This window comes from Phacochoerus africanus, chromosome 6 (genome assembly GCF_016906955.1).
Source record: "Phacochoerus africanus isolate WHEZ1 chromosome 6, ROS_Pafr_v1, whole genome shotgun sequence".
Classification (NCBI taxonomy): domain Eukaryota; kingdom Metazoa; phylum Chordata; class Mammalia; order Artiodactyla; family Suidae; genus Phacochoerus; species Phacochoerus africanus.
Window position 1 is genome coordinate 97,720,538 of NC_062549.1, and position 10,382 is coordinate 97,730,919.

At 44.8% G+C, this 10,382-nt stretch overlaps 1 protein-coding gene across 1 annotated transcript; it reads left to right on the forward strand.

Moving 5' to 3' along the window:
• Positions 1-512: 512 nt before the first annotated feature.
• Positions 513-10,071, forward strand: TDRKH (tudor and KH domain containing). Its single transcript, XM_047784646.1, is given in 14 exon segments — positions 513-542; positions 544-637; positions 1,305-1,411; positions 1,994-2,183; positions 3,454-3,593; positions 3,704-4,025; positions 5,799-5,959; positions 6,147-6,319; positions 6,549-6,613; positions 6,892-7,043; positions 7,991-8,092; positions 8,357-8,453; positions 9,099-9,186; positions 9,370-10,071. Coding segments are annotated over 13 exon segments (1,677 nt in total). The 3' UTR covers positions 9,143-9,186; positions 9,370-10,071.
• Positions 10,072-10,382: the final 311 nt, after the last annotated feature.

A 10,382-nucleotide genomic window follows, 5' to 3' on the forward strand; every position in this document is an offset into this window, starting at 1 on the left:
GAAGTGCACATATAAGGAATTTTAGATAGTTTGATATGAAATTAAATTTTTAAAATATATGATTCATTTAATATTTTTTTCTCCATTTTTCTTTTCTTTTTTTTTTTCTTTTCCTTTTTGGCTGTGCCCACAGCATGTGGAAGTTCCTGGGCCAGTGATCTGACCTGAGCTACTGTAGTGACAATGCTGGATCCTAAACCCACTATTCCACAAAGGAACTCCTCCTTTGTCTTTTAAAACTAATCAATGTATAATTCTTTGGAGGGGTTGGGGAGGAAGAAGTGTCCCTCTTTGAGTTGTATGTGTATGTTCCCCTTAGCTAACTTGTTAAAAATACCCGAGACCTTTCACATGAGGTAGACTTCCAGATTGCTCAAGCTCTTGAAATGGGAAAGTAGGCAGTAGTATTCTTTTTAATAATATTGTAACATGTTCCCAGTCTCTCTGCCTGTTATACAAGTTGTATGAAAACTCCTTTTCCTTCATTTGCTTATTTTAGGAGGCAGCAGAAAATGGCCACCGAACGGACTTCTTGGACAAGTTTTGTCCACTATTCAGAAAATAGCACTGGGCCTTGGGATCCCAGCCAGTGCAACAGTTGCCTATATCCTATATCGCAGATATAGGGAAAGCAGAGGTATGTGAATCTATGGCCTTGTTAAACTGAAATGAAAACTTTCCTTCTAGACTATCATCTGTTGAGATGTAAATGGCTTTCTGTGAAGGGTCTTTGAGACAAAGTTTCTTCTTTCCTATATTGTTAATGTGAAGCTAGTCTATGAAATACCCATTTTATAATTCTGTTGATCTGTTCCTTTCAGCAACACCAACACCACAATGGGTTCTTCTCTCTCTTTTTATATCCAAACTCTTTTAATATTCTCTATTTTTAGAAGACTAACTATGGGATCCACTTTTCCTATGGGCCAGACCTAGAGAGATGACGTAAGCACATAAAAGCGAAGTTCTGAGCCTAGTAGACTCCTCAGGCAACTTCTAGCCTTCACTCTTCTCTAGGAGTCGTGTCTTGGGAGAAGTAGTTTGCCTAGAATCCAGCACCCCTTCCTTGCAGAGCGAAATGTTTTCTCCCATTTTAGCATTTGGAAACAGTATCCCAGAGATGATGCCCATCTTCTGGTCTTTTGGGACCTTCTAATTCCCACTCAGGTGCCGCTTCCCTTTATGGTTGAGATGCTCAGTTTATCTCTTGTATCCCTGTTTCTTTGAAAGCTAGATTCAGGGGAGGAGAGGTAGTAGCTCTGGGTGGTATCTAAGTCTCCTCTGATGAGCCATGATCTGTACAGAGGAGCGACTGACATTTGTTGGGGAGGATGACATCGAGATAGAGATGCGAGTTCCCCAGGAGGCTGTGAAGCTCATCATTGGCCGGCAAGGAGCCAATATTAAACAGGTAAGTGTGTGAGCCGGCAACAGCTTTCCCTCTGGGCCCATTCCATAAAACCCACTCACACTATGTGTATTTTAAAACAGAAAAAACATAGGAACTTTTTAAGCTAACTGCTATTTTCCTTCTAGAAATAATACTTCTACTCCCTGGAGAATAGATGACTTAGCTTGAAGTGGGGATTTTTAGTTGGATGATTCTCAGCTCGATTAGCTTGAATCATTCCTTTCTACTATGGAATTATGAACTCTCATTAATCGACAGTAGCTATTTAATTGCCCGCCTGATCCTTTTTACCATCTTCCATTTGTTCAGTTGGAATGTCAAGAAAACAGTCAATTCTCTGATCCCAGTAAAATTAGAGGGGAAGAACGTTCTAAACACAGAGAAACTGTCTGGATTAACTGCTATTTGGGGTTGCCTTTGTCTCTAATCTCCTTCTATAAGGGTACATAATTGAGGACTTATAGCACTGATTTAACTGACTGCTGTGTTCCATCTACCTCCAGGGTTAGGTTTAGAGTATCCTTAACTGACCCAGATGAGAGCTCTTCCAGAGCATACCACCACGTATCCTTTTCTCTGCAGCTACGAAAACAGACAGGTGCTCGGATCGATGTGGACACGGAGGATATAGGAGATGAGCGGGTCCTGCTTATCAGTGGTTTTCCTGTTCAGGTGTGCAAGGCCAAAGCAGCAATTCATCAGATCCTGACAGAGAATACCCCAGTGTCTGAGCAGCTCTCAGTACCCCAGAGATCTGTGGGCAGAATCATAGGTACCACTGGACAGCTTCGTCTGCTGTTTCCTTATTTGTTTACCTTTGCCTTTCTTTTTTTTTTTTTTGTCGTTGTTGTTGCTATTTCTTGGGCCGCTCCCGCGGCATATGGAGGTTCCCAGGCTAGGGGTTGAATCGGAGCTGTAGCCACCGGCCTACGCCAGAGCCACAGCAACGCGGGATCCGAGCTGCGTCTGCAACCTACACCACAGCTCACGGCAACGCCGGATCATTAACCCACTGAGCAAGGGCAGGGACCGAACCCACAACCTCATGGTTCCTAGTCGGATTCATTAACCACTGCGCCACGACGGGAACTCCCTACCTTTGCCTTTCTTTTACACCTTCCCAAGGGTTTTTCCCGACCTACTTCCCCTTCACCTTGCTGAGAAAAAAAGACAGGGACTTTGAGACCAGAGTTTTACTTTTTTTTTGCAGAAACAGTGGTAAAGCAATACTCATTACCTCAAGAAGTTGTATGATCTGAACCTTACAGATAGCTTCCAGAAGTATTCCAGAAGAAGGGTAACCGTATTTACCTCATATTAGATTTTAAAGGGAAGCTAAGGATGTTTATTTTATCCCAGATTTTTCAAGACAGTGCTCTAGAGAGCATCTATTATGCTTTCTCCTCGAGCATTCCTTGTGTTGCTACTAAAGACAGAGAAATACCCTGTCCTTGGTCCAGTGTTTCATACACCATGTAGGATACCTTCTAATGAAGTGGGGATGTAAAGTATGCTGAGTGATCAAGAAATCAAAGTAGGAGTTCCCGTCGTGGCACATCCGAATCGAATCCGACTAGGAACCATGAGGTTTCAGGTTCAGTCCCCTAGCCTCACTCAGTGCATTAAGGATCCAGTGTTGCTGTGAGCTGTGGTGTAGGTTGCAGATGCGGCTCGGATCCCACGTTGCTGTGGCTCTGGCGTAGGCCGGTGGCTACGGCTCCAATTGGACCCCTAGCCTGGGAACCTCCATATGCCGAGGGTATGGCCCCAAAAAGCAAAAAAAAAAAAAAAAGGAATGAAAGTAACATGATCACATCAACCTAGCCAATGTTTATAATTTAAATAAAATTGATAGAGCAAATAATCTAATATTCTTATTATAGTAAGGATTCCAGTAGCTCCTGCTTTCCATTCACTGTCTCATATTCTATTTAATTTGAAGATGAGAACTGACTCTACTCTCGTAGTCTATACAAAATAGTGGTATCTCTAGTAATTAAGCTTAGCCAGGAAGGAAGCTTTTTATGTATTGTTCAATGCAGGGAGAGGTGGCGAGACAATTCGTTCTATCTGTAAGGCCTCGGGAGCCAAAATAACCTGTGACAAAGAATCGGAGGGGACACTGCTACTATCAAGACTTATAAAAATCTCAGGAACACAGAAGGAAGTGGCAGCAGCCAAGGCAAGTAGCTGAGAGATTTGAATTGTATCTAAGAATGAGAAGAACCGTTTACTCCATCCTGATTCAATATTTGGCCATGTAGATATCATCCCTTCTCCTATTTTCCACAGCATTTGATACTAGAGAAAGTTTCAGAAGATGAAGAACTTAGAAAGAGAATTGCTCATTCTGCAGAAACCAGAGTTCCACGCAAGCAGCCAATCAGTGTAAGGAGAGAGGAAGTGAGAGCACCAGGTGGCGCTGGAGAGCCAGCTTTATGGAAAAACACTGGTCCTAGCCTGCAGCAGCCTGCGCCTCTGGCAGTTCCTCCTCACAAAGGAGGCGGTGACTTGGCTGTTGTAGGACCAGAAGAAAGTTCCTGGGAGAAAAATAATGATGACAGCTTTCAGATGTCTGGAGCTCAGACCAGTTCCGAGATGTCCATGTTTGAAAGTATGTAACAAGGAGGTCCCATTGTGGCTCAGCCAGTTAAGACTACAGCGTAGGTGGGTGAGGATGCTGGTTAAATCCCAGACTGACTCAATGGGTTAAGGATCTGGCATTGCCTCTAGCTTTGTCATAGTTCGCAGATGGGAGTTAGATCTGGGGTTGCTGTGGTTCTGGCTGTGGCCTCAGATGCAGCGCTGTTTCCACCTTTAGCCAGGAAACTTCCATATGCCATAGGTGCAGCCGTAAAGAGAAAAAAAAAAGTATGTAACGAAAAGGGACCAGTATCCACTGGCCTAGATAACCCCAAATAGGAAACAACAAAGAATAATTTGTTTTCTTGACTACACGTACAACTTTAATCACAGATAGGACTCTCTTGTAATATTTTACTTAGATTAGTACTTTTTTTTTAAGAGTCACATCTGCAGGATATGGAGGTTGCCAGGCCTAGGAGTCAAATCGGACCTGTAGCCCCGGCCTACACCACAGCTCACAGGAACGCCAGATCCTTAATGTAGTGAGCGAGGCCAGGGATCGAACTTGCAACCCCATGGTTCCAAGCGGGATTTGTTTCCGCTGTGCCACAACAGGAACTCCTACTTAGATTAGTACTAAACGCAAATATTTCTTTCTGAATACAAACCAGCTAATTATAGATAGTTCACAGGAAACTAGTCTGTAATATATCAAGTAATTGAATTACATGGCATTCTTTCTCCAAACATATTTAAATGAGTAAAATACTGAATCTGACTTTTTTTCCTGTCTCATTACTCTTATTTGTTTGTTTTTTGTCTTTTAGGGCTACACCCATAGCATATGGAGGTTCCCAGGGTAGGGGTCAAATTGGAGCTACAGCTACCAGCCTACACCACAGCTACAGAAATTCCAGATCCTTTACCCACTGAATGAGGCTGGAGATCGAACCTGTATCCTCATGGATATTAGTCAGATTTGTTTCCACTGTGGGAACTCCTCATTACTGTTTTTAAGAATATTTACCAAGAAAGGAGTTCCTGTTGTGGTGCAGTGGAAGCGAATCCAACCCGGGAACCATGAGGCTGCAGGTTTGATCCCCAGCCTCGCTCAGTGGGTTAAGGATCTGGCGTTGCAGTGAGCTGTGGTGTAGGTCTCAGATGCAGCTTAGATCTGGAATTGCTGTGGCTCTGGCGTAGGCCAGTAGCTGTAGCTCCCGATTCGACCCCTAGCCTGGCAACTTCCATATGCCTCGGGTGCGGCCCTAAAAAGCAAAAAAAAAAAAAAAAAATCTTCACCAAGAAGAATGAAAAGGCTGTAGGCTTTTTCTTCTGTGCATTGGTAATGGGATGGGCAGGGAAGACCAGGGCCCCTAAGAGGTTCATAGACTTATCCAAAGTCACATAATGAGTCAGTGGTAAAACAGGATCTGGAACAGGCACACATCTGTCCATGTATCTTCTCCATGGTCCATGCTGTGGCTAGCATACAGGCATTTCCCTTTGTTGTAATTGGTGGATGATTTGAATACATGGCAGATGACTAAGAAAGTGAACAAACTCTTATTACTCAGTCTCATATAGGAGAGAACAACATAGCTTAGTACCTTTCCTCAGGATATTCTTATATAATTCATCCAGCTATCCTTCCAGCAATTTTTAAATGGTACTAGCTGCTTGATATTTCCACCTCTCAACCCCCAATGCAGTCCCCCCACTTCAACCAGAAGTGATTCTGATAATGGTCTCCATATTAGATGGTAATGATTCTGCAAGTTAACTTGCTTATCCCTGTGTTTAGTCCCCAGTCCAGACTTCAGTTTCCATGCTGATGAATTCCTAGAAGTCTATGTCTCTGCCTCTGAACATCCTAATCACTTCTGGATCCAAATCATTGGCTCTCGGAGCCTGCAATTGGATAAGCTCATCAGTGAGATGACCCAGCACTATGAAAACAGTCTGGTAAGTTGCCATAGGGATAGGGCTGGGGTTTGATGAGGAGGGGTATATCTTTTTCATTGTGACATATTCTCTCCCCTTTTTCTGTGGAGCAGTGGCTTGTTCTCTCTTCCTTCTGGTATTCACTGTTTACTTTTTAGCCTACCCCCTCCAACTCTGCCCCCTCCTGACTCTTCATCCCCTTGTGTAGCCTGAAGACTTGACTGTGCATGTAGGAGACATTGTCGCAGCACCTTTACCTACAAATGGTTCCTGGTATCGAGCCCAGGTCCTTGGCACCTTGGAGAATGGGAACCTGGACCTCTACTTCGTTGACTTTGGAGATAATGGAGATTGCCCGCTGAGGGACCTCAGGGTGCTCAGGTAGGTGTGGGGCCCAGGGTGGAATCAGGCTGGTGTCTCATCTGTTGACTCAGTTCTGGCCATGGTGTGGTGAGCTTTTGGCATTCATCACCAGGGGGATTTGGAAGAGAGCCTCTTTGCAAAGATCAGGTGATTATCTTCTGCTGGGATAACTGGTGCTATCTAGAACAAGAAATATAAGATGGCCCTTCTGGCACTAGGATTCTAATTTCAATTTCTTTCACTTTAGGAGTGACTTCCTAAGCCTTCCATTTCAAGCAATAGAGTGTAGTCTGGCACGGATCGCCCCTTCAGGTAAATTGGTCCCATCACCTATTGACCTTGGCTCCAAATAGAATAACTTTCATAGAGAACATGGGAGGGATTCCCACATTCCCAGGCTTTTCGAGTTCTGTGGACACAGTGCCTTTTCCTCCCCAGTACTAGAAAGCCACAGCCAGAAACTTGCCTGGCAATCAGACATAGGTGCCTTGCGGAGTAGTTAGAGGTAGTTGCAGTTTCCCTCCAGGGCATAATCCTCTCCCCTTCAGACTACTTCTTAGGCACTCTCTCTCCATCCAATCTTTTGCCAGGTGAACAATGGGAAGAGGAAGCTTTGGATGAGTTTGACAGACTCACTCACTGTGCTAACTGGAAGCCCTTGGTGGCCAAGATCTCTAGCTACGTCCAGTCTGGGGTCTCAACTTGGCCCCAGATCTATTTATATGATACTAGCAATGGAAAGGTAAGGTTGAGGTTCACTCATTGCTCACTTTTTTAGTATATTATAGCCTCCTTTTTCTTTTCTTTTGGGGGGGGGTTGGTTTTCAGGGCTGTATAGCGGCATGTGGGGGTTCCCAGGCTAGGGGTCTAATCAGAGCTATAGCTGCCAGCCTACATCACAGCCACAGCAACGCAGGATCTGAGCCACATCTGTGACCTACACCACAGCTCACAGCAATGCCGGATCCTTAACCCACTGAGCGAGGCCAGGGATCGAACCTGCAGCCTCATGGTGCCTAGTTGGATTCATTTCTGCTGCATCAAAATGGGAACACCTAGCCTCTTTTTTTCTTTCCCAGAGACCTCTATTTGGTGATATTCCTACCTCATAAGATCTTAGTGAACCACCAAAGGATTTTTTTTCTTTTTTTCTTTTTTTCTTTTTTTTTTTTTTTTTTTGGTATTTGGGCTGCACCTGTGGCATGCAGAAGTTCCCTGGGCCAGGGATTGAACGCATGTCGCAGCTGCAGTCCAAGCCACAGCAGTGACAATGCTGGAACCTTAACCTGCTGAGTCACCAGGGAGCTCCTTTTTAAAGTATCAATCCTGGAGTTCCTGTCGTGGTACAGTGGTTAACGAATCTGACTAGGAAGCATGAGGTTGTGGGTTCGATCCCTGGCCTTGCTCAGTGAGTTAAGGATCTGGTGTTGCCGTGAGCTGTGGTGTAGGTTGCAGACGTGGCTTGGATCCCTCGTTGCTGTGGCTCTGGTGTAGGCCAGCAGCTACAGCTCCGATTCGACCCCTAGCCTGGGAACCTCCATATGCTGCAGGAGCGGCTCAAAAAATGGCAAAAGGACAAAAAAAAAATATATATATATATATATATCAATCCTAGTTCTTCTGCCTCATTTCCTTGGATTTGGCCTTCCTTCAGAAAGAACATCATTCCTTTCTCATTTCTCTTGTCAGAAACTTGATATTGGGTTAGAATTAGTTCGTAAAGGATATGCAGTTGAGCTTCCCGAGGACATGGAAGAAAACGGAGCTATCCCAGTGATGCTGCATAAAGTGGTGAGTGAATCATTGTACTCATTCAGGGTGCTGCTTTGGGGGCAGATTTTGGTGCCTCGAGACATGAGGCCTTCTATTCATGCATGACAGTTTGTTGAGTGCTCTCTTAAGGTTGCTCTACTTGTTGATCAGAGGCATTGTGTCCCTCTCAGCAGCCAAAATCGACTGCCTTTACCGGCTTCTGCCAGCAAAATGATGAGATGACGTCTCTTCTCTTACCAGCCAAATATATTCTTCCTTTTTCTCTTGTTTTCATCCCCTCAGGCCACAGAAACAGATGTCTCTCTCAGCAGCATGCTTACCGAGACCAAGAAGAGCCCTGGAGAGATGGCAAATACCCTCTCCTGCCTCAGTTTATCAGGTTCAAACAGTATTTGCTCCCTAGAACATCTTCACGTTACTCATTCCTTTTTTCCTTCTTGTCTTTTTAGGGCTGCACTCAAGGCATATGGAGGCATATGGAGGTTCCAAATCTAGGGGTCAAATTGGAGCTGTAGCTGCCAGCCTACACCACAAGCAACACAGGATCCGAGCCACATCTGTGACCTACACTACTGCCCACAGCAACACCTGATCCTTAACCCACTGAGTGAGGCCAGGGATCGAACCTGTGTCCCCATTGATGCTACTCAGGTTCATTTCCACTGAGCCAGGACAGGAACTCCCTCTTTTAATAGGCCGCACCTGTGGCATATGGAAGTTCCCAGGCTAGGGATCAAATCAGAGCTGCAGCTGCCAGCTTACACCACAGTTCAAGGCAATGCTGGATTCTTTAACCCACTGAGCAAGGCCAGGGATCAAAATTGCATCCCCATGGGTACTAGTTGGGTTCTTAACCCACCAAACCACAACAGAAACTCCATACTAGGGAGATTGTTATAGCTTATTACCTCTTAACCAAGGTGGTCATTGAGCACTAAGAAGCCCATTTTTCTCCCTGAGCCTCCGTGGCAGTGTCTGCTACATTAGGGTGGTATCTAACTTTCTCTTCATTTCTACTAAATAGAAGCTGCCTCTATATCTGGTGATGATAACCTCGAAGATGACTAATTACTCTGAAGTCAGCTTCAGCTGTCTCAGCCAGCTGCTTTGCTGTGAGTAGAGCAATCATCTGTCGCAACAGGAAAGTAATGAGGGTGACAGCAAGGGCCTTGCTTGATTCTCCTCCCCACAGCCTATCTTCCTACCCCTTCTCTGCAGCTGCTTTCTTGCAGCTTTACTTTCAGATTGAGCCCTTTCAAGTTTTTTGTGTTTTTGTGTGTTTGTGTCTTTGGCAGGATTTGGCATAAGATTCGGTGCCTGGAGAGAAGAGCCCATGATAAGAGATCTGTCCCATCCATTGTATACCTGATCTGGCTTGCTATGAACCAAGTGCAATTTGTCCTTCCACAGGATGACCAGAAAGCATGTGGGGTGGAGGGAGACAAACTCGTGCCCCAACTCCACCACCACCACCACCTCCCCTCCTTCCAGTGCTTGAGTACTGCTGTAGGCTCAGAATCCAGCTCACTGCCCTCTGCCAGTCACAGTGCACCCTCCTGCTAGGCTGTATCCCTTTTGAGGCTGGGAAATGGCCAGGCTTTGGTTATTAGAAATGATAATTCTGCAGACTTCAGACTCACCTCATCAGGTGACTCTGGTTAACAGGAGTTTTTTGAGTGGTGAACTCAAAAGACTGCAGTTGAAGAAGGAGGCCAAGGCAAAAATCAGCATAGTTATATTAAAAAAGCTTCAGGAAGTGGGAAGAGAATACTGCCTCCCAGCCTCAACTGCAGATGTTATTGAAGACAAGTTTTTGAAACAGTGCTCCTGTAAACTTTGGTTGAAATACAAGTAGACAAGGAGAGAGGCAACTCAGGAAATATTCTAAATTTCTAGTATAGTATCTATAATGTGTGTACACACACAGCCATAGAGAGAACATATGTAGCTGCTTAAATCATTTGGGGATTTGCTGAATAAAGTTCTCGAGAAAATTATCTAAAACTAAATGCTGGTTGAATCACATGGTGGAAACAAGCCTATGGTTATCTTCCGAAGTGCCATCAGGTGAAAACTGCCAAACACCTCACTCAGGAAACCATCCATGAAACAGGTGTGTTCCCTTCAAGTTCAGATCAAAGTCTTGCCCTAAAGTAACTTTAATTATTCACTAAGGACCAAAACCGGAGTTCCCGTCCTGGCGCAGTGGTTAACGAATCCAACTAGGAACGATTAGGTTGTGGGTTCGATCCCCGGCCTTGCTCAGCGGGTTAAGGATGTGGTGTAGGTTGCAGACACAGCTCAGATC